Source organism: Fringilla coelebs (assembly GCF_963513975.1).
Source record: "Fringilla coelebs genome assembly, chromosome: Z".
Classification (NCBI taxonomy): domain Eukaryota; kingdom Metazoa; phylum Chordata; class Aves; order Passeriformes; family Fringillidae; genus Fringilla; species Fringilla coelebs.
Window position 1 is genome coordinate 33,579,981 of NC_140031.1, and position 24,501 is coordinate 33,604,481.

The following is a 24,501-nucleotide window of genomic DNA, read 5'->3' on the forward strand; positions in this document are numbered from 1 at the left end:
ACTTTATGGCCCTCTAGAGATGCTAAGAGAGAAATTTGGAGTAATTAGTTGCAGAGATGGATGGAGCAGTCGGTTGGTACGTGCTCACCTTGAACTGCGCGTCTTTCTTTCTTGCCAGATTGTTGGCTGTGACCACCAGCTGGGAAGCGCTGTCAAGGAAGATAACTGTGGGGTCTGCAATGGAGACGGGTCCACCTGCCGGCTGGTTCGAGGCCAGTATAAGTCCCAGCTCTCTGCAAGTAAACGTAAGCTGTTCCTACTGGTAGAGTGCCACCTTCCCCTTTTAGTGAAGTTTTCATTTTTTGCAGGCTAGATTTCACCCCACTCTTTCTCAGGTATCGGAATAATCATGCTCAGTCTAGCTGTCCCCGCAGGCTGGGTTAAAGCAGCCTTACTCATACTGTTGGTCAGGTTGTGGGGCTGGAGAGAGGCTTGTGGAAAGGTGCCAGCAGCATATTCCCCATCTCAGCTAGCTAGTTGCTTGTGAAGAGCAGGAGGGCAGGAGGAGGCGGCTCTTCCAACCCCTCTCTGGCTGTATTAGCTGGCTATGCACAGGACTCAGTGCACACTGCTCTGAACAGAATGGTTTGTGCTGCTCCACAGCAGAGGGGAGCCCGGAGGGGCTGGTGCTGCCAGCCTGGGAATGCTGTCTCCAAGGCCTCTTAGCATCACGTGTGCCTGCATGCTCAGCACGGTCGCCCAGTTCTGCGGGGAACCGAGGAGCTGAAGTTGTCAGAGTGTGCTGACACAGGCATGAGAGAGATGCCTACATAAAAACATGGCCTTTCCTGCACGCTGAGCCAGCTTTAACTGGGAATGGTAAAGTACCAGTGGTGTGCCCCAGTGAGGGGGTTAGTGTATCCCGAACCAGACAGATTTTTTTCAGTCTGCTTATAGCACCACGGATGGAGCTATAAAACTTTTGGGATGGGAATAGGCTGTGTCTTGTCAGTTTGAAGGAAGGATTAAGAAGTAGGTGTATTTTCATGCCTATACAGACACACCTAAGGAATCACATGTGCTGGCCTGAAGACCTGCCCCCAGCCTTAGAGTTTAATCATACCAGCTCTACCATTCTGGAGCAGCTTTGCAATTGCTGAATAGTGCATGACTTTAAAGATTCAAATAGCAGTGCAATATGTGTCGAAGACAGTGCATATTTGTGTATATTTGTGGGTTCTGTAACAGGGAAAGCTGCTTTTTAAAAAGCTTCTCTCTGTCAAAGAGTAACTGCATTGTGTGGAGCACAGCACACAGAGTAGCTGATAGCACAGTGCAGGTGCGGCTCTGTGTTTGCTGAGAGAGAGGGAGAGGGGAAGGAAAAAAAGGGAAGGGAAGGGAAGGGAAGGGAAGGGAAGGGAAGGGAAGGGAAGGGAAGGGAAGGGAAGGGAAGGGAAGGGAAGGGAAGGGAAGGGAAGGGAAGGGAAGGGAAGGGAAGGGAAGGGAAGGGAAGGGAAGGGAAGGGAAGGGAAGGGAAGGGAAGGGAAGGGAAGGGAAGGGAAGGGAAGGGAAGGGAAGGGAAGGGAAGGGAAGGGAAGGGAAGGGAAGGGAAGGGCAACTATTTTTTGTGAAGGAAAGAAAGGACTAATCCTCATAAGAGGATTCTGAAGCAGAATTGTACATTAGAGGACAAAGAAAATAATTCACAAAGATTTAGGAGTAGAATTTCACCTCATTGTTAAGTTTTTTGTGATGGGCAGGAACAGATTAGGAAATCTCCAGGCTATTTGAGATGTAATAGTGTTTGTGATTTTTTTTTGGCAAATGTCTTTTCCTGTAGGAGCAATTAATTGTTTTTTAGTTGCTTTGTGGTAAAAAGGTGCTCATCTCTTCTCTACTGAGGATAAAGTCACTAATATGCGCAGGACTAAAATGTTATTAAAACACAGTACCTGCTCCCAATGGTTTCCCAAAAAATGTAAAGAATGTTATATAGGTAATAGAGCAGATAGCAGAGAGCACAGACTGAGACTGAGACAAATGTGAATAAAAGTTAGAGAATGGATTTCTCAGACACATTTGCCTGTATGCAATTGTTATGCTGAGCTAGAAAAATTGTAGATTTTGTGTGCAGTCTGTATAATGTGGCATTATTTCCTTCCCTGATGTAAACATACATATTTTAATGCAGTGCTATGAAATTTGAGTCTATGAATAGCAAGTCTTTTTTTTTAATTGGGTTTTTAAAAATCTTAAAGACACAGTTATGAATCCCCTTCACATGTGTGAATTAATATGATATTTTTGCAGTTGACTTCAAAATTATTTATGTAAATGTTGTGGAAATCTGAGATTTTAAATGTTGAAATTCTTTCAAAAATCAATTGTGTTCATTTTCTGCATTTACCTCCCCAGCTCTGGTGGCACTTCATCTGTGTTAGGATCTTGCTTATTTGTCACTATAAACATAAATACACAGGAAAATCTGCAATTAGGGCCTTATTCATTTTATTTATTCAGTCCTTTAAATGACTGGATTCACTAGTTGATTATTAAATTTCAAGTAATTTTTATAAAATAATCCTGGTTTTCTAGGATTATGTCTACTTTATCTGTGGTCTAAACAAGGGTTTAAAAGACAGACTAACATGCAGCATTAGAAAAATCAGAGTGGAAATGTACATCAGTGACTAGATATCATCAGTGACTAGATATTTGGCCTCTCTTGGGAGTTTTGTTTCCCTAAGAATAGTATTCAATCTTGAGGGCTGTTCTAGGGGTTGGACAGTTGATCTTCACTCCAGAGCTGTTTCTGAAGCTGTTTATATCTCAAAACCATTCCAAACACAGTCTTGAGCTCATAATACTACAGTAATTTTCTCTTGGTGCTCACATCTGGTTCCCTTATCCCTGTTGTTTATATCATGTAAAGGAATAAGAGAAAGAAATTCATAGAGCTTTTAAACATCTAGCATTTCCTACAGAAACAGCTTCTCCACTATTTATAGGTATAGTACACAAGTTCCAGTTGCTTCAGAGACAGAAACATAATAGGGCAGGTTGTGGTGTGATGCTGAATTCTAACCTACATTTTTAAGAAGAAGAAAGCACCTATACTTTTGTAAGGCTAATAATAAAACCGCTACAAAAAACCTTCATTCATTTCAGAAATATTCTTTTTTCTTAGGTGGCCTGGGTGGTTCTTTAGAAGTCTGCAGAAAATACATCTTTCTCTTTTTGTTTAATATCTTCTTTAGGGAACTCTGTATGTTATTCCTATGCAGATAAGATGCATTTAAGCAGGCTTCTTTGTATTCACCAAGAAGCCAGAGAGTTAGCCTCCTAAGTTGTGAATGCATTCTGCTGATCACCTAGTGCAAACTCAGTATTTCTCTAAAACAGGATTGATATCTACTAGCAAAGTAGAGTAGTTTATAAGCGACTTGTAGAAATTATAATGCTCTCTAAATATAATTACTCTTGTTATGACTGTCAAATATACATGTAGTTCCAGATTTCTACTGAATATCAGTAGTAATCGAGAGATAGAAAAAACTCCATTCTTCATCATGAGAACCGACAAACCATTTGTCCAAAATCCAAATTAAAAATCCAAATTAAAAATCCAAAACTAGAAGAAACTTCTCTCTCATGGGAATCTGATGTATGTACAAGACATTTAACTATTGCCTAAAAGCCTTGCACTTTCTTCTCAGCCCTGAGCCACTGTCCTCTGTTATCTGGGACCTTCCTTTGCTTCCCTATGCACAGTCTCCAGAGAAAATCAACCACCTGTTAAAGCATTTTGTGTCTTTTCCACGCAGCTGCTCAACAATCTGTCTCTCTGCTTATTGTTGGGGAGAGCTGTGACTAAATGTTAATCTGCTTAGTTTCACATCTCTTCACAGAAAATGTCTTCTCCTTATCACTGTTAACTTCAGGAAATTATCCTTCAATCCCCACTGCTTCTGCTTTGTGAAAGCAGGAAGAACTGTGATAAGCATAAATCCCACTGAGCTTTGCATTTCACATGGAGCGTGCTAGGATTTCAAATGGAGAGCAACTGTAAGATCAGGTGAAATATAGTCCTAGAAATAACCTGGGGCAGGAGATGCAGGCTGAGAATATAAACTCACATGGGCTTTAAACTGCCCAGGTTTTCTGTGACATGTCAGTGAGCTGTAACTCTGCAGCACAGAGTTTTTAACTGAGACAGTCAGATATAATAATGGCACGGGACTGTCTTTAAATAAGGCTTGTATAAAGGCCATTAATATTAGGGGTTTTTTTAACTGAAGTTGCTGTTTTTCCAAACTCAGTCCAAAAAATGCTGTATATATACAGCCAAATGATGTGTCATACACATTTATTTTGTTCCCCAAAATCAATAAAATAATTTATTCTACTGGGTATCTTCAATCTGAATGCTAGAATGGTACCAATAAAGTGGTATGAGAATAACAGTGTTTAATTATTTTTTGGAAATTGAATATTTTTATTTCCTAATAGAAAATTTGAATCATGTATTGATATGAAAGATTCCTAGCTTTACTAGTCAATGAGATATCAAAGATGTGAATGAGCAAAATGTGTGCTGAGTTTAAGTCCAGTTACAAAAGACTTAGACACTGAAATTTTGGATAGTTTGAGAAAACAAAACAAATCAGAACTTGAAAATGGGACATGGTTCAGAAGCGCCTGAAAATTTGTACAGTCTTTATGTCCACACAACTTTTGTGGCACTTAGAGAGACTGCTTACATTTCCACCTCACTTCTGCGGTAGTAAGAGGCAACAAAAGTATGAGTATTTCATCCCATAAGGCTTTGAAATATAAGAGTGTCAAGAATTCCTATGCTGCATTACAGAATTTAAAATTTTAAAGGATTACTAGTTCACCCTTTTTGAGGTATTATGGGATTGGATGAATGAATTTATTGCTTAAAAGTTCCTACTTCTGGTAGTGTTCTTCTGTCTGTTGGCTCTCTAGCTTTGATATAAAATAACAACATCAACAACTATTTCACTAGTAAGTGACAATCCTGATTTAACTGGGTTCCAAGAGTTTTCCCAGTTTGGTCTGCCCAGAAGTGTCATACCCCAACTCATATATTTGAATGAAAGATAAAATGTTTTTATTGTCCAAGTTGGCCTCACCTGACAAAGTAAAACACTGTTTATTTTAGAGAGCAGAGCTGTAGCTCCTGCTAGAAGGCATTTCATAACATAGATGTGAGCAGTTCTAATGAAGAAATAGTGAAAGAGACTTACTCCTCTCATGTCTACCACCTTCTCACTCCCCAGAAAAAATCCTTTTTGGCATGCATACCTTTTCTTTTCCAACTTCCAGTTACACAGGAAGGCAGAAAGGATAGGGAAAGGTGAATGAAATGTGCTGGTTAGTCCAGGTCAGCATTCTCTAGGCAGACCACTTCATAACCCAAATATAACATTTTATGACGTCTTTCTGTGTCTTTGTGTCTCCCTTCAGGACATTACTGAGGTTACTGCCTCTTTAGAAATGCTGACCTAACTAACTTTCACAGCTGCATGTGACCTAAATGTTAATTCACACCTCAGATTAAATGCAGTTGGCAAAGCTCCCAAGGGATTCATAGGTGCAAAATCCTTCATTAATGCCTATTTACATGACAGTCTAATGGGCTTCTGCTTTTCCAAGGGCTTTCTGCTAGCAGTTGTCACGAACCGTCGTTATTGACGGATTTCGTGATGATTCCTTTCCAAAGGATTTCTCAGTACAAAATACCAACATGGCAAAGGGGTTTGCAGTAACAATCAAAACAGTGTACTTTATTGAATGATCACAGCAAAATGCGTGTGAGGGAAAAGAGGGAAAGCAGAGAAAGCATATAGAAAAGTAGGGGGGTAAAGAGAAAAGAGGAGGCTATAGCTACCGCCCGTGGAAGCGACGGGGTCTTCGGGGTCCAGCCGAGGTTCCATCAGTCGAGGAGTTGTTCCAAGCGCAGGGAAGATCTTCAAATTGGACTGGCTAACCTGGGGGGTTTTATCCTATGGAGGATTGCGAAAGAGGGGGGGGAAAGTAATGCAATAGTTTCCTTCTTGGTCCAATAGTCCCAATAATCACTACCCGCAAGTGAACATCACGGTCTGTACCCGCAAGCAAACAGCACAGTCTGGTCTGTTCCCCCCGCCAGTTCCCCCCCAGGTTTAAGTCTCAATCCTTGGGAAGAAAAGGAGTTTTCTTTATGTGAGGGTTTCATGTCTCAGTCCTTGGAGAAGAGGCTTCTCCCATCTCAGTCAGTCAGTCACAGTGGTTGCAAAACAGAGGAGGGGTCTTCTGTGGGGACCACCTAAAAGTTACTCCAGAAAAGAGTCCATCCAAGCCGAGAGGAAGGGAAATTCCAAGGTTTGTTGTTGCAGAACAGGTCAAGGTGCTCCTTTGCACAATTACTTGGCAGGCTGGGAGTTACGTCCTGGCCTTGTAAGCTTGGCAGACTTTCGTCAAACCCGGATATCAAACAGGATCTTTCAGTGGTCTCAGTTTCTGTCCTTTTTCATGATGAAAATCATGAGACAAATGAGAGAAATTTCGGACAGACTATCACAGCAGTGTAGAAAGGGAAGCAGAATTATAGCCCTTTTGGTCATTAAAATAAGAGGTGTGAAAGGGATACCTGAAAGCAGGAGGAGACCATCACATAGTATGGACAGGATCATGGAGAAGCTGTGGGGTTTAAGTGGGAAAATGTCACGTGAGAAATGGGAAAACTATTCTGGTTAAATATCAAAAAAGTTCTTGTCTACCTCACCACAAACACTGATTCAAAATACTTGAGAGTTTTAAGTGGAGATGTGATGAAATGGAAACTCTTTGGTTACTCATGAAAACCATAAATAGTTGTGAAGGAGTTGGGGATAAATAAAATCAACAGGTTTGGATTCTTCTAAGCAGAAGGTTCTTACTACATTTAATAAGTTCCTTTTTCAGATTATTAGTAGTAAGTCTTGGCGATTTTAATTGGTCCTAAGGTTTTTCTTTTGACTGCCTTGTAAACACCTATTTCAATGCTTATTTTAAAACAGATGGGAATTTCCTTGCTTATTTACTCCATGTGTTTTTGCATTCCGCAGTGGATGATACAGTGGTTGCTATTCCCTATGGAAGTAGACAAATTCGCCTCGTACTGAAAGGACCTGATCATTTATGTAAGTAGAAGAAGTTGGTGTACCCTTGTTTAAGAGAGCCTTGGTAACCTGCAGCACTCTGTTTACACTGTGGTGTCTGGTTTCCCTCTCTCAGATCACTGATTTCAATACACAGATGAGTCCTGCTCTCAGAAGTTTTCCTCAGACCCAGTTATCTCAGTGGTACACTCTTTTCAAAGCAGACCTTGGCCAACAGTGCAGAGTTCTTTGCCCCTCCATTATTTTTCAGTCATTTCTGTTTGCTTATCCTTTGGCTGGCTCACTTGGTGTCAAGTTCTTTTGTTTAAAATTAATAAAGTACATACCACTGAGTGAAGAAATACTGAGAACAGTAAAGTATAAGCTTCCCTGCAGCTCAGCTCAGCCACCAAGCTGCTCATTACTTCAACACATTTCTGTTATGATCTTTCTCTCTCCCCTAGATAAACATTTGCACTCACACCGTGTGCCTATGCACATGCACACACGCACAAAATCACACTCTAAAGATCTGAAACCACGTACAAAGATGAAACCTGGTTCTTTAGCAGTGATACTGCTCCAAGGAGTTAAGATCACTGAGATGTGCTAGTCCATCATTTAGCTCTAACACTTTCCTGCTTCATCTGTGTATCCCAGCAGTTGTATATCCCTCTTTTCTGGGAGGAGTCTCAGGCTTTGAGAATATGCTGCTAGAGCTGAAGGCAAATACATTTATTTCATTAATAGAAAGCTCCTGGCACCCTCTCTCTCATCTTCCAGTGCAGTAGCTGCTCACAAGCTGCTTCCTTTCTTATCAGCAGGAAATTAATATTAGAGTATTAGTAAATTTGATTCACTGTCAGAATAAAACCCCAAACTGTACTGCCTGACCTCCCAGTAGCACAAATTATTGTAAGATAAGTCGGGCTATCCTTTTCCTTTTCCAAAAGCCTTTAGGAATTTTCTGCAGTACAGATCATTCATGTCTTCTGTGTTTGTCAGTGTAGGTACAAACATGAGTGTCAGCAAAGATGTGAAACACCAAATCATTTCACTGTCTTAATTTTTTCTTTCACCCAAAAATTTTATACAGGGTATCAAAGTAAGGAATGGCTTACTAGCCCTGTACTATGGCTCCCTACTTGTGTTGAGAAAGCACTGGCTTCTTCAGATTTAAAGCGGAGGATAAAGACCAGCAAATTACAGGTTATAAACCAAGCAAAAAATATATTATGTTTTTGTTAAAGTTCAAATGCTACCTGTACCTCAGCTTTAAGTGGCCCTTTGGATATCACTGAGCTACTCCAGTATGGCTGATATTATTTTCCCAGTACATGACATCCACTCCTCCTTTCTCCCTTGTCTTCTTTTCTAATATAGATATTCTCTTCCAAGGTAGAAAATTTTGTACTTTGGTTATCGTTTCAGTGAAATTGAGCTATAAGACAGCTCAGAGAGAAATGAGATTTTAGCTGGAGAGATGGATCTAAAGCTTCACTCGGCCTTATCATATTTCATTACAAAAAGATTTGAATCAGCAAGGTCTGCCTCAGTCACTGGTTGAGATTCAGATTAACTGCACTGTGTAAACATGAATAAGTCCAAATATATCTCTTTCTTGTTTCAGATGTCTCCATGAATCTTTCTGTTTACCCATCAAAGGATTTTAAATATGTATGAGCTACAGTCAGTTTCCGGGGGAGGGAGTATTTTCCCCTGTGAACCTCGGTTGTGGGAGAAGTCAACAGGAGGCTGATTATATATACACAACTCTTAAATCCATCTTTATTCCTTATGCATGCAGCCTTGCCAAAAACAAATAGATGGCCAAGTGCATCACAAAGGAGGAGACTGGTCTCACTGAAAACCAAGGAATTCATCATTACAGTGAAAATTCTTAGCGTACTGCCTTGGCAACTTCCTTCCTTAATTAGTTTCCTTAATCCAAAATGAAAAGCAGTGTCATTACTGCAATTACATTTTTTGTTCCCTAATTAGCAACTCAATATATACAAATAAAAACTTTATTTCTTTAATTGTCTTTGAAAATATATGTCCATTATAGATTAATAGCATGCCTTAGCTGCCTCACTGTGTTAGAGTTTTTCTGCCTATATTCATAAATATATGTGAAAGGTTTGCAGCTTTGCAATCTTTCGTGATGAAAAGCCCTGTTGCTTTTTAATAACTACCAGAAACAGTGTACTGGTGAATGTGCTGTAAAGCTTAGTCTGAAGTTGGTAGGGAGGCTAGCCAAATGATGAAATAGACCTAGTTTCTGACTGTTGACTTCTCTTTAAAGAATTATCATTACTTTTCATATGACAATCAGAAGTAGCTACTACAAAACAGTAACTGAATCAATGTCCTTTTGGGGAACTGTGAATACAGAGAGAGACAGATGGAGAACTCAGGGGGGTTCAGCACCCACGTTCCCCTTCTACTCCTCTGGGATGGGTCAGACTGCTTCTGGAGAGGAAATGGGATTGCTGTCATACTGATCTTTCTTTCCTGGACATCCTGCTTTCAGTTAATTGTCTGCCACAACAACATGTGGTTAGTGACCCACCTTTGAACTGCAAGAGGGTACAGCAACTTAGCAGTGCTCATGGGCCAAGGTCTGAGTCACGCTCCATGTAGGAGCGTGACTTACTGAGGGTGAGTTAAACAACAGCAAATATGCCTAACAAGGAATGGATTAGGATGTCTGGAAGAGAGTAAAAACATGACCTATGGGTGAGGAGGGGAATGTGAGCTAAAAATCCAAGGGTTGAACAAAGACAAAAAGCAGATGGAAGAGAAAAAAGAAAAGGAAAGTGTGCAAATGTGAATAACTATGGGAAAAGAGTTGCAATATTACTAATTTTTGCTGGTGTTTTTTTTTTTCTGCTCTCACTTCAAATTGCAATGCTCTGGTTTCCTGAATTTTTTTTTTTCTGTTTGTCAGATTTAGAAACTAAGACTCTCCAAGGTGTGAAGAGTGAAAACAGTCTCAGCACCACTGGCTCCTTCCTTGTAGAAAATTCTAGCATTGATTTCCAGAAGTTTCCTGACAAGGAGATCTTAAGAATATCTGGGCCTCTCACTGCAGACTTTACTATCAAGGTGAGGGTCTTGGTCATTGGCATCTTAGAACTATAAAGTAAAGCAAGATGTGCTAGGAACATGAAAGAGATTTTTCTAGATCTTAATTTTCCAGTAGATGTTTATCACAAAGCTTAATCCAGGCTATATCTCTTGAAAGCTACATGTAATTCTTTATGGTTGTATGTCTGATGAAAGCCTCACTGGAAACTCCTCAGGAGAGAGGGACTGCATTTATGTCAAGAAAGGCATAGCCAATATATGCCCTAAAAAGAAAAGATGAACTCATTTCAAGAAAAAATCGATTACTTTCTTTATGCACTACTGAGGTACTTGTAAATCCATGACATGCAGTTATTTTTGTCTGTGATAAGAAGAAAGACACATCTTTGGCCCATAGTTTGTTGGGTGTATACTAGTGTATTTGCACAGAAGACTGAAAGAAAGTGAAAAGCCCCCAACCTCTAAAATAAAGGGACAACTTTGCTTAAGAAGTCATGGCATTATTTTGAAGTTCTGCTTTTAGTTGCACTGGCAATAAGAGGAAAATTGTTTCTTCCCATTAGAGCATTTCTATTCTTCCAGGTAATATAAAACACATTGCTGGAAGCAATGCACACATTCTGTGGGAAAACAAACATACGAAAATGAACATTTGGAAGTTGCAATAAAATAAATCCTTTTCCAGTAGGTCCAAAGAACCTGAAGGATTTCAGCTGTAAAACTGCAAAACCTGTATCATGTCCAGGACTATGTAAATTTTTCAGTATGAGCCCCAGAGGTAGATGACATTTGCTTTAACCTTGAGCTAATGGCAGTTAGAGGTCTGAGCAGCGAACTGGAAAATGTCCTGAGTGATTGTCCTGGGCTAAACTGAGCTGTGCTGGAATGGGTTAGCTTGGGAAGTAGCACAGTCCTGTAGACTGTCCCCTGTCCATAGTGGTATGTTAGCAGCTGAAAAAGCAAATGAAAATTTTCAGAACTTGTTCACAAGGAGAAGCCTGGACTAAGGAATACGTTCCTTCCTCTTTGAATGGCAGAACAATGCCTTGCTAAAATAGATACTGTTCAATTCAAAATATCTAAAACTCATTTGCCTCTTTTGCAGGTAATACAGAGATGGCGAACATCAGGGCAATGTAAACCTTATTTCTCACTTTGTTTTATTTCTGCTGTCTGTGAATTTCTGGCAGCCTAGTTATAATATGTTTGTGGGAAACAGCTAATCACATAGACCAATTGTCCTGCAATGGCAGCAGGAGGGTTGTACTCTCTCTATGTTTCCACTGTTGCCTTTTATGACAGGGAAAACACCTTTATCTCTTAGTGCTTGCATTCTCTATCAAAGCAAGGTAAGAAGTGCTGGTTAAATCAAAGGAGTACTCTGTATAAATGATGACAGTCCGACCAATGTGAGTGTACAAGTTGGCTAGGCATGGGCAGAACAGACACTGCTGAATTGCAGTGAAACTATTTTGAGTTCTGCTATGCGTTTATACCTTTGAAAGACAGAGAAAATGACTCATTAGGTGTTAAATCTGTTGTCTTTTTTGGATGTAGAAAAATACAACAAAAACGCCTGACCACTGTTCATGGCTGTAGGATCTTTTCTGAGATTAGAACTAAATTTTGCATTGGATTAGGCACTAAAAAATTCTTTTCTCTTGAATCACATTTTTAATCAACAGCTATAGAAGATGCTTTGGCTATTACTTCATGCAACACACATATTATTCTGCACTATTAAATTATTTTTCTAACAAGGTTTTTTTCTTCTGGATGTTTATTTTGTTAGATTTTACCAGATATAAGCATGCACAGATGCGTGTACAGCTGCATGCAATCAAAGATGCTACCTCTCAGTTATGTCAGGCTTGCAAATTGTTTCACAAGCTTGCTTTATCCATTATGATTTTCCCTTCAGGTTTTGAAGTTATAGTACTTCTCTTTGAAAAAATCAGGTTAAATATTTCTCTGTGGTGTTAGCAAGCTTTCCTTACAAAGTGGGATCTCTTTGGGTGTCAAGATTTACTTTCCTGGACCAATGCAGATTTTTATGCAAGCAGATCTAAATGAATTTGTAGATGTAGAGAACTCAAGTTTTAATTTCATTGGTCCCAGAATTATTCTTGTAATCCTTTTCAGTTGACCCTGAATGCTCTTATTCAGACCGGTCATGTTAGACACCTGGATATAATTCAGAAGTAGAAACTCAATGTGAGAGTTGACACTTAACTTTCTGTATTGGTAACACAAAGTGCTTTAAAATTTTGAGAAGAAACCTCATGCTGTTCCTGGAAGAGCTCAGTTGTATAATTTTCTTTACTGTTTACAATTTTCTTTACTGTTTCTTTACTGTAATAATCAATGGTACAATCCTCTTGTGCAAAACTCTTTGCAATCTTCACAAGATGTGTAAATAGCAGAATTAGTTCAGTAAAACTGCTGTCTTTAAAAGAAGAAGTTGTTATCACAAAATTAGAGCAGGTGCAAAGCTTTTCATGTTCTTATTTTTTATACTGATCATTTGAGAATTATAAGTCTCCACTGTAAACTTTAACTTTCAAAAGGCAAAAGACCCAGCAAAGGTGCCAGTAAACTTAAATCCCACTAGAACTACTTTTCCTAAATTCTGATGATTTCTCTGTTTTGATGTTTTCAGTACAAAATTCTGGTTCACATGAATAGAAGTGCCTCTTTCCTGTAAGAAAAATGTGTTGTGTTTGACATAATCTTGAAGAAATGAAGGTCTATTTTCATGTAGAAATCTGTTTCTGTGGTCTAGAGATAAGAGTAGCAATATCACTCAGGGGAGCCTTCCCTTTATGGCAGAGCTGCCCCTGATCTGCTCTGTGGCTGGTGTCATGTTTGTTCATGTGTGTGCTAAAACATCTCCTCTGTTGGGAGTGTACCTTTCAGACCTGAACAGAGAATCTTGGGGCACTCAGTTCATGTCACGCATCTGCTCTCCTTTGAGCAGCATGAAGCAGTACTGTCAGACAGGGTCTGCAGATGGCTGTACAATGAGGGCAGACATCACCTGATGACTGTGAACATGAAATGCATTAGGGGCAGGCTTACAGGAACCACCAGCAGTGACTGCCAGTGAAGAGTGAGGCTGGTGAAACACAGCCTGTTAGGATCTGCTTCGCAGGCTGATCCTTGCACAGCAAGGGCCTTCATCCTGTGGCTGAGGTGTGAGCCAGCAAAGACCAGTGGGTTTAAAACAAGGTCTAGTGAAGGGTATTATCTAGGCTTGGGTTTGGTTTGGAGGATAAATAATTGTCGGCCTAGATCTAGGTTGGACTATGTTTACGTTGGTTTTAAATCCCTGATATCGATGAGGTAGTCATAGTGTTTGCCCAGACCGAGTCCTTTGCATGAGGGATGCATAAAGTTGAATTGCACAAATGTTTGTCTGGAGGCTTTTAGAGCTGTATAGATTAGGACTGCATTGTATTGATGTTGTCTTTTTGTACTGCTAGGACTGGCAAGCCTTGGCTAAGCGCTGCTGCCAGGAGAGACTGATCCTTTTTTTGCGCGGGTGGCTGATTAAGAAATGGAGAGGACTGGGTTCACTTGGGCAGAGTTACTGCTGAAATCAGGGGTTTGGCCACCAATTGTCCAAAAAGTCATAAAATGCATCTCAAAAGTGGATGCTGAATTACGCAGAACTCTGGAGCTAGCCAGACAGCTCTTGGCTCAGCTGCAATCTAGCACTGGCAGAAAGTGCTGGTGAGATAAATGCATTTGATAACAGTCCAGGTTAGCAAAGGAAAATAAGGCTGGGACTTAGTCTAGACTTCCTGGGACTTGCAAGGGCATGCAGAAGATAATGAATGTACAGGCAGCCAGCTGGAAGAGAAGCTGATGGGCCCTGTCAGTCTAGGGCCAGGGTTGGATTAAATGTTACTTTGAAGAAGGAGCACACAGTGATTTACTTTGTGGCATGAAATAATGTATTTCAGCACTCACTTTAAGGCAGAGGCCAAATGCTGCAAATTTGCTTGAGCAGCAAAGAGCTACTGTCTATGATTCACATATTGTTGGATATTTGAGGCATTACCATATTAGGATTGGGAGTCAAGACAGTAAGGGTCTTCTGTGCAATTTAGGTCTGATGCTGGCAGATGTTTCCAGAAGACATTGGGAAGTGGTGAAGAATCTTGGAAGCGCTGACAACTTGGGGTTAAGATGGTACTCCTGGAAGTAGATGAGATAGAATTAAGGCTAAGTATACAGAAATAGTAATAGTTAAAGTTTGGTGTAAGTGATTCAGCTTTTGTGCATCTAGAAGAGATCAATGTCAATTTGTTGTAAAACAAGAATACCTCTTGAAATATTCATCTTCCTGAGGTCATTTTTGCACTGCAGATTGGATTTGGCTAGAAGCATGTCTGTATCAATGGCTTTTACCAACCCATGTTTGCATTCAATGCTTCTTTTCTTAGTAATTGTCACAAAAATCACCCAATCTGACCTCCTGATATCCAAAAACTACACAATTTTTGTAACAATTTCTAGGTCAAGCTCACAAGTAATGACCAGCCTGAAAAGAGATACAATCATTCATTTTCTTGACTAAATCTTGGGACAAGTTCGAGAAAATTCTTTTTTCTCCTATTTTGGCAGTTGTGAAATGTATAGAAAACCATGAACTAGATCTTTTCAAGACAATGTACAGCTTTTATTTCATATCAACCTTTTTTTTTCAGTTCAATATAAATTATTTACATTAACAGTATGTAGAACATAATCATATTCCTAATCAATATATTTGACCTTTAGCCTTGCAATGGTTTCCATAATGAATGACACACTGTGTAAAATGACGAATACCTCTCATTGTTCAAAACTTGGTGCAGTACTTTCACTGCTTCTTTCTGGTTTTCCCACTCTGAGAAACAGGAAATGATTACTACCGTTTAGCTCCTTTCTCCCTTTCTCCTTTACTTCTGTAATTGATATCTCTGTCATGATCATTTGCTCTTTCCTAGTGTCTGCATAGACTTACAGGATGGTCTGGGTTGCAAGGAACCTCAAGGATTCTCTAGCTCCAATTCCGCTGCCAGGGCAGGGACACCATCTAGTAGATCAACTTGTTCAAAGCTGTATCTGGCCTGGTCTTGAACATTTCCAAGGATAGAGCTTCCACAATTTCTCTGGGCAACATTTTACCATGTCCAACCATGCTCTCACAAAAGAATTTCTTCCTAATATCTAAACTAAGTCTACCTTCTTCCAGTTTAAAACAAATATTCTTCATCCTGTCTTTACACGTCCTGGTCAAAAGCCTCTCTCCAGCTGTCCTGTAGTCCCTCTAGGTATTGAATGGCTGCTGTAAGGTGTACTTGGAGCAAATTCCCCAGGCTGAACTACCCCAACTGTCTTGATGCCTTAAGAACCTAAAAATGAAGCAACACACACTTTCAAGATAGTACTAGGATAGGAGGTTATATGAAGGCTGGTCTTTATTAGAGGCCTCCAGGAGCAAATATGAAAAATGTCCACAAAAGCCTGCCCACACAGGGTGAATACAGATTACAGAATACTGAGTAGAGAGGTTTAGCAAAGTAGCCTGACAAAAATCACAATTTAGGAGCACCAGTGGTGATGCAATTCCTCCCACAGTCCAAGCCCCTTCTAAATCCTCCCCCATTAGATAGGCCTAACATTTGTTGATGAGAATGTGTCTCAAAGAGCTGGTTTTTACCCTTGGTTCCTAGAAGGAGCCAAGATAGGATGGGGGGTATGGAACTTGTTTTGTCTTTCTGCTTAGGAAAATAATGAAGGTAAGTTACAATAATAGGCTACAAAGCTACCAGTATATGTGTAAAGAATACAGAGAATTTATGAAAGTAAAAAGACAAAAATCATTAGGCATTGGTCTCAGCTTTTTCACATAGGAGAGGTGCTCCAGCCCTCTGGTCATCTTCATGTACCTCCTCTGGACTTGTTCCAACAGATCAGTGTCTTTCTTATGTCTTACCCAATTTTACTTTTTATCAAAGATGATCTGTGAAAATTTTATTCTTATTTCCATTCTCTGTCCTTTTCCTGATTTTGCTGTGATTATACAGTCGCATTTTTTTAAAATACACATAAACATGTAATTTGTGACTAGTGTTTAATTACATAGAAGTATATTTTGAAAGAATAAATTTCCTGTCAATAGATCTATAGTGTAATAAATGTAATAAATTTATTTCATGTTAATATAAATAATTTAAATTATATAATATAAAGAAAATAATAATATCATTTTTATAATTATTATTTTATATAAAGATATACCTGTACATAAATATATGTGTTGAAAAAGAGTGAACTTACACTCTACAATTACTTGAAAGGAAGTGGTAATGAGGTGGGGGTCAGTCTCTTCTCCTAGGTAACAAGTAGGACAGAAGGAAATGGCCTAAAGTTGTGCCAGGGGAGCTGTAGAATGAACACTAGAAAAAGTTTTATGGACAAAAGGCTGATTAAATGTTGGAACAGTCTGCCCAGCGAAGTAGTGGAATCACCTACACTGGAAGTGTTCAAAACCTGAGTAGTTGTGGTGCTTAGAGACATGGTGTAGTGGTGAACTTGGCAGTGTCAAGTTAGTGGTTGGACTGGATATCTTAGAGGTCTTTTCCGACCTTAATGTATTTATGATTCTGTACACATAATAATCAGGATAAATGGATTTTACCTGGCTGTGTACTTTTCTCTCTGTTTTTCTTCCTTTATGCAAAATTCTATTGATATTTTTAACTGATGCTGCATCCTGAGCTGCTGTTTCCAGAGGAATATCTAAAACAACCCTATTATGATTCTGAATAGTAAAAGCTAATGTGGACAACAGTTTTGTATATAATTAGCATATATAATTAATTGGGGTGGGTGCTTTCACAGATGGTTTCCATTTTGGGCACCATTCATAAACTTTTTCATTAGCAAACTTGGTAAGCTCGTGATTGACCCTTTATCCTGCTCATTTGTGCATCTGGCTAACAGCTCATGCCATAGCACATCTCCCTGAGGATTCCACAGTCCTCCATCCATTCCAAGAGCAGGTTATTGGACCATTATTTGTTACCCTTCCTTCATGGGAAGATCTTCTAGGAGGACCTGTCTAGGACCTTTGGTGAGAGACCTAGGAAAAAACCTATAATAATAAAACTATCTTAATTTTTTTTGACGAAGTGCTCAGAAAAATTATCTTTCTCAGGGTACTATTGAAGTTGTGTTTTCTTTTTATATTCTATCTACTCACCCAATAACTGAGCTAGAAGATATTGGACTGAAGTTTTGCTCATTAGTCATGAAGTGCCTTCTGAAAACTGTTAAAAATTTCTATCTATATTTATGTGTTTTAGACCACAGTTTATGCATGTAAGTACACTGAATATGATCAAATGTGATTTGGATTTGTGGTTCCTGTGCTCAACGAGTACATCATTTGAAACTACTGAGTGGATGCTGTTTGGATCTGAAGATGTGTTGCCCTTCATTTTACATACTTCTTTAAAATACAGCTGATCTGAAATGTACTGGCAGGTTTTAAGGCAGTAGAGACAGTGTCTTAGGCATGTAATTTTCTATTCCTCTGAAAAAATGCTGTTTGCATTTTTTTTCTTTTCTTATTCTGCAACTTTTGTTTACCTATATCTCTTAAAAATCAGTCACTTTTTAGTGCTATGAAGGCTTGTTGCCAACCTTGTTCAGTTTTCACAATTTTAACAATTTGTGTGTGTGTGGCAAAAATGCCCTTTCACTTTGTTAATTTTATTTTTCTACAGTATCTATCACAATAGGATCATCTTTTTACATTGATTTATTGGATATTGCCATCAATCAATTAAGTTTCATAAATATTCTGCAGTGATGATTAAGATGGCTTGTTTGATGGTGAATTCTCTTACCCTGATTGTTGATGGTGGTGAAATGGTCTTTCCACAATGACTGGGATGTTGGTATCAAAGCAGAGACGCAGCACATCTGGTTTTGGTGTATTTGGGGTTGCCTTTGGTTCCATGGAACAATTTTGGTCTTCTAACTTGAGAAACATCCATATTTGATGCACTTACTAGTGGGTTCTCTACAGGTTGCTAATTGTTGTAGCTGTTACTGCAGGTTCCATTACTGCCAGCTATCCTAGCCAATCCACTGCAGTGATTTTCTCTTCTTTTCTTCTTTTGGGCAGAATAATGGAACAGATGCGCAGAATAATGGAATAATGGGCAGAATGAAAGATTTGAACCTTCTAGTTTTCTATTTTGGCTTTGTGAGAGAGTTAACCTAAAAGCTTTTTAACAGATTTATCACCTAAAGGAATACTGCTTAATCCAAGATTGAGGCAGGATGAGCAAGTTCCAAGTCAGAGATACTTTGTAAAATATGTAAGTCAGTGAAAAGATAATTTCAGAGTGATTTCTCTGGCTGATTTAGAGGCTTAAACTGACAAGCAATAGATGGAGCTGACTTTCATAGGAGGGACAGCCCTAAAACCAAGCTGATCCAATACAGGACTATCACAGTCAGGGGATGTGAATGCAGAAGAGGACAGTAGATATCTTCCCTGGACATTGAGGGCAGAGGTCCTTTTAGCATTCCCAGGGAATGACAAGACAAACTCAGAGGTGTTATGGGGTAGCCCTGTCTTAAAATAAATGCTTGAAAGCCTTCAGCATCTCTCATTATTTACATTTTATGTACGTTTTATGTTATTTTAAACAATCTTGTAAACTTATTTTCCCATGACAATGTCTGGCTTCTATTTCCTTTAGGAACAAATTATTAACAGCAACAAATCCCTTGTACATCCTCCTTCCTTTTTCAGTGCAAGTTATCACTTGCAATACTAAACCAGCAATGCCACCAGCAATATTGAAGCACTCTAGGTAGAGTATTTTTTATACTGACATGAGAAGCATAAAATTACATTTGTCAGATTTCTCATTAATTCCTTTAGTTAGTATCAGTCTGATGATTTGGTATGTGGAACTTGCAGAAAGCATTCAGGATCAGAATCGGAATCAGAATAATACTATGGGAGAATCCATTAGAACTTTTCTAATAGGCATGGTGGCACGGAGCTAGTTCATAGCAGACCAGATCAAGTTGTGTAAGACAAAATTTGCTGGAGCACTTCCAGAGGAGGACAACAAAGCTGGTGAATGGCCTAGAGAGTAAGTCCTGTGAGGAGTGGCTGAGGGAGCTGGGGTTGTTTAGCCTGGAGAGGAGGAGGCTCAGGGGTGCAACTGCCTGAAAGGAGGCTGTAGTCTGGTTGGGGTCGGTCTCTTCTCATAGTCAACCACTGACAGGACAGGAGGACACAGGCTTAAGTTGCACCAGAGGAGGTCCAGGTTGAACATCAGGAAGAATTTTGCTGGAAGGGTAGTCAGGCATCAAAATCATCTGCCCAGGGAGGTGGTGGACTCACCATCCCTAGAAATATTCCAGAAACAACTGGACATGGTACTTAGTGCTGTGGTTTAGTTGGCATGGTGGTGTTTGGTCGAAGGTTGGACTCCATGATCTGGGAAGCCTTTCCAACCTTCAAGATCCTATGATTCTGAGGTACAAAACAATAATTCCCTTTCTCTGTCCCCATTTTGGAACACACACACACACACAAGAAAGAAGTGGTGTCTTTCCTCCTCACCTACCCCCAACTGCATACAACAAGAACATTTTATTGAATACACTTTTCATGGCTCAGCTGTACAAGTTACACTAATAATTACTTGGTTATGACTGCTGGTTATAAAGTGCTGATTAAATTTTGAACCTGTCCAAGCAAACTACTGCAGTTTTGTAGGTCAGGCCATATGTTCTTCAGAGAACAAAAAGAAATGGTTCAGGCATACACTTCCAAAATTGAGCAAGAAATGGTTGGGCTTTTGGGAACTTTACTTGTTTGGTTTTATGTGAACTAATAAAATTTTTGAACATGAGCCAGCAGTGTGTCCTGGTGGCCAAGGAGGCCAATGCCATCCTGGCCTGTGTCAGGAACAGAGTGGCCAGCAGGAGCAGGGAGGTCATTCTCCCCTGCACTCAGCACTGGTGAGGGCACACCTGGAGTGCTGTGCCCAGCTCTGGCCCCTCAGTTTGGGAAGGACATTGAGACGCTCGAGTGCATCCAGGGGAGGACAACGAGGCTGGAGAGGGGCTGGGAACACAAACCCTGTGAGGAACGACTGAGGGAGCTGGAGTTGCCTGAAAGGAGGGCATAGCCAGGGGAGGGTCAGTCTCTTTTCCTGGGCAAATAGTGACAGAACAATGGTCTTAAACTATGCCAGGGGAAGTTTAGGCTAGACATTAGGAAAAAAATATTCATTAAGGAGTGATTAAGGGAATTGCTCTTTGGAATAGTCTGCCCATGGAGGTGATGGAGTTAGTATCTGTGGAGGTATTTGTAAAAAGACTGGACGTGGCACTCAGTGCAATGGTTTAGTTGATGAGGAGATGTTAGGTCATAGGTTGGGCTTGATAATCTCAAAGGTCTTTTCCAACCTAGTTCATTCTGTGATTCTCTGATTCTGTGAAACTGGTACAGGCTGCTCTGATGTTAGGAATGCTCCAAATTCCCCTGAAAGCTAAAGTCAAGGGTGATATCTGGGGAGTTGCCATGCGCAAATGCAGGGATGAGTGCTCTGCAAGATCTGGGTACTTCTGACTTCATCTATTAAGAAATTTAGATAGGATTTTGTTTGCAAATATTACGATCAGTTGCTATTTTTTCTAGTTCAGTTACCTAAGCATGCAAAACTCATTGTTATTTAGAAGCTTAAGGGTCGCAGGTGATGGCCATCTCTATTTGGATTTTTGGAATTTTTCATAGCTACAAGGATGTTGCTAATACTGCAAGGGTAAAAAATTTCATCATACTACAGAGCTGAGTATTTCAATGTGTGGGAGCTGGCCCTGTGCAGCCAAACCACGACATTTCTTACAGCATTTAGCTATCAATTCTCACTCTCAGTTTTTCAGGGCTCAAATAGCCAGTGATGGTTTTTCCTGGATAAAGATCTTAGCTCTAACAAGCAGTAAAACAAAATCAAAAAGAAGTTTTTGCTATGTGGAATCACAGATTATTGTTCCTCTTCTGCTTACAATACTCCTTTAAAAAGTCACATTATTGTGTATGCTTCTTTTATTTGCTTTTTTTGTATAACTTGAGTTTATGACTGTGGCTCATTGTAATTCTTCCCCACCTATGTTGTTATCATGGCTGTATTAGTGACTTCCACATTAAACTGGAAAGGATGGTACATCTGTCTTTTCTCTCTGTCAAAACAGAGAGATAACTCCAAACATGCAGGAATAGTCTGCAGAGAGAGGAACTCTTCTTTCTTCCTGATTTTTTATCTCAGTGTAAACTCCTTTTTCCTCCCCCTCATTTTATAGTAGCCCATGTGTGAACTCTTGCTCTGTTCTTCATGATTCACTTCAGATGGTACTGCTGAGTAGATCTGAGTTTAGGAATCACTGATGATCCTCAAAAAAAAAAAAAAGAGTAAAAGCAGAATTGTCCCCAGAGAATGCCTTTCCTGCACATTGAGATCAGAGGCCTCCCCAGATGGCTCCCAGCACAACAGAACGTTTTTCCCAGAAGTGCCTGAAACTTCCTTGAGCCCGGAAAGACCCTTCTGAAGTGTGTAATTAATGCACCCTCCCCACACAAGGAATTAAGTATCCTGCTTCTGACACACATTCAGACAATATTGATCTGTTCAAAAGGCCTCCCATTTGCTGAAGCAGTTGTATTGCTACAGCTGGTTTGGGCTTTTTTCTTTTTGAGAATTGACATCACTGTTTAATTAGAAAAGGGCAACCTTAGTCTCAGGGGACCAGACCTCATACAAACATCAACATTCTTGCCCTCCTCCTGGTCTTCAAGATATATCTTAGTTTGTAATCATGTTGCTGTCCATCTACAGGGGAAAACAAAACAAACAACCCAAGTTACAAAGTTCATCTCAATTTGTCATATTTTTGCTTCCGTTTCACAGACCATTCTTTGACAGTGTCCCTTGGTGCTTGGAGAGGAGAGTGAGGGAAAAATGGTGTTTCCAAAACTAGGAGACTCATTTGAAACATGAGAGCAAAAAAGGAAAAGGAGGCAGTGGTCAAACAGTTCAAGCTGTCTGAAAAAAAAGGTGGGAGGATTGCTCCTGAGAGCAGCAGTACTGCCTTGGACAAGGGTCCATCCTTTCTAGATGTGATTTGGTACTTTTCTCTACTGTGATAGCATAATGCCACTGATGCAGAGATGCTCCAGCAGCACTGAAATACCGTGTCCTAGGGCAAATAATTAAATAGGAGAGGAATTTAGTAGCAGATTTTTGTTCTTCCCTTTCCAGCTGTTCAGGCAGAGGCATAAAGGTAAGGACCTGCTGAGATTTTGAAGTCCTCATAAGGGGATTAATCAGCATAGATATCAAACAGGAAGGATTTTTTAGTAGGCAGGGTGCAAGTGGTGCTGCTTTACCAGTGTGAAGGTCTCTCCTATTGCAGTCCTTGCACTACAAAGTCTTGTTTATGTGGAACATCCGTTCAGCACACCTAGTACTGAAAGCATGCTAGCTTTTAAGCTCAGCTGGCTTGTAGGCTCTAAGGACAGTTTTGCAGACATGCACTTATCCTCAGCCAGGATTCCATGCCTATGACTGAAGGAAGCAGTTTTACAAGCAAAATAAAATAAGCAGAAGAACAAACTTCATAATAATAACAGTGCCACAAAGGAGAATGAAATAAAGACCTCACCTGAGGAAAACAAAAAGGTGAATTAAAGTTTTTATACTATTTATTATTTTTCACAGTGCAGCCTCCCATGTTTTACTCTATACTAGCAAGTGTATTGTAACTGTTCAGAAAATGTTTTTCAAGAAACATTAAAGATCTAAAATCTAGGTCCATGTGTCAGGGACAGTAGATAGGGGAAGGTGATTTTCTGATTCATCAGTCCCTCTCCTCTGTCCCTATAAGATTACTCAGTAGCACTAATCATACATTTGCCATGCACTCAGTATTTCAGAATGTGGTCTCAAAATAGTCACTGCTTATGCCCAGAAATTTATTTGACTGTGTTTTGAACACAAGATTTTACCACCATTCAATGCTTTGGTTTTGTATTTTTTTAATAATAGTTTTCCTATTGCAAAGTACATCTAGTATTTCATGAAGCTTCAAGATGTCTGCAGTCTCCAAGATGCTTGTGGTGGAATACTTCTTCACAGCATTTGTGTTAGGTTCACTCTTTGATATAACCTCCTTTTCAGATCCAATATGCTGGTGCTGCTGACAGTTCAGTCCAGTTCATCTTCTACCAGCCAATCATTCACAGATGGAGGGAAACTGATTTTTTTCCTTGTTCAGCATCCTGCGGTGGAGGTAATGAATTATGACTGTATTTCAAAAGCTGTCATCTGCATACATGACCTGTCCCAGCTGCTGCCCTGCGTTTTGGACCTTAAAAAAAGGCAAAATCTAAAAATTTGAATAGTTACAACTAAATGAAGAGAGGGATTTAGCAACATGGTAGTAGCCCGTAGATTTTCAGCATTGTGCCAGAAAATAGATATCTCTGTAGATAAAGGATATGTTGATATCTACATATCTGTATTTAATACTATAGCTGTCAGACATAAGGGCTGATGGGATTTGGGCCTGGATTTGGTAAAACAAGATTTCTCCATTTGTCCCTTTTCCTACCAGCAGGTTTGTTTTCTATACTGAAACTAAGGGCACAATTCTTGGTGACTAAGAAACCTCAGCCTGTGTTTTTATTTGTTTTTTCTAGACTTCTGAATTTTTGTTTGACCATACTGGTTATCTTCTGTTTCCTGCTACATGTGATTTACATTTCTGTTTTCCATCTGGCCTGTAAAACAACAGCTGTTATGTCCAAAAGCACTGAAGCAAGCTGAAATTAGTTTCCTCTTTCCAAACCAGAACTTAGATACATTTCAGAGCCAGACAGGAGGAGCATCACATCTCATATTATTTATTCCTCTGTGTATCACAGGTTATCAACTGACATCTGCTGAGTGCTTTGATCTGAGAAGCAATCGGGTAGTAGCAGATCAATACTGTCACTATTATCCTGAAAATATCAAGCCAAAGCCAAAACTTCAAGAGTGTAATCTGGATCCTTGTCCTGCAAGGTTAGTTGGCTTTAATTATAAAGGAGACTGAGCTCTAAAGAGGTAAAATAAAATAGGACAATATTCTGTTGCTATTTCTCACAGTGTCATTTATCATACGTTATCACCTTCACAGAGCAAAGACTGATTTGAAATGGTTGTTTCTTCCCCTCAGAATGTATTTTGCCTCATTAATT

The 24,501-nt window shown here is 39.7% G+C and overlaps 1 protein-coding gene across 1 annotated transcript in view; it reads left to right on the forward strand.

Moving 5' to 3' along the window:
* ADAMTSL1 (ADAMTS like 1) overlaps positions 1-24,501 on the forward strand; it is a gene marked incomplete at its 5' end in the record, with an annotated part of 172,714 nt that overhangs the window by 52,216 nt on the left and 95,997 nt on the right. The window contains 5 exons of the mRNA XM_084225837.1: positions 119-245; positions 7,053-7,127; positions 10,036-10,193; positions 23,441-23,552; positions 24,187-24,325. Coding sequence (XP_084081963.1) covers positions 119-245; positions 7,053-7,127; positions 10,036-10,193; positions 23,441-23,552; positions 24,187-24,325 — 611 coding nt within the window. The remainder of the gene's footprint in view (positions 1-118; positions 246-7,052; positions 7,128-10,035; positions 10,194-23,440; positions 23,553-24,186; positions 24,326-24,501) is intronic.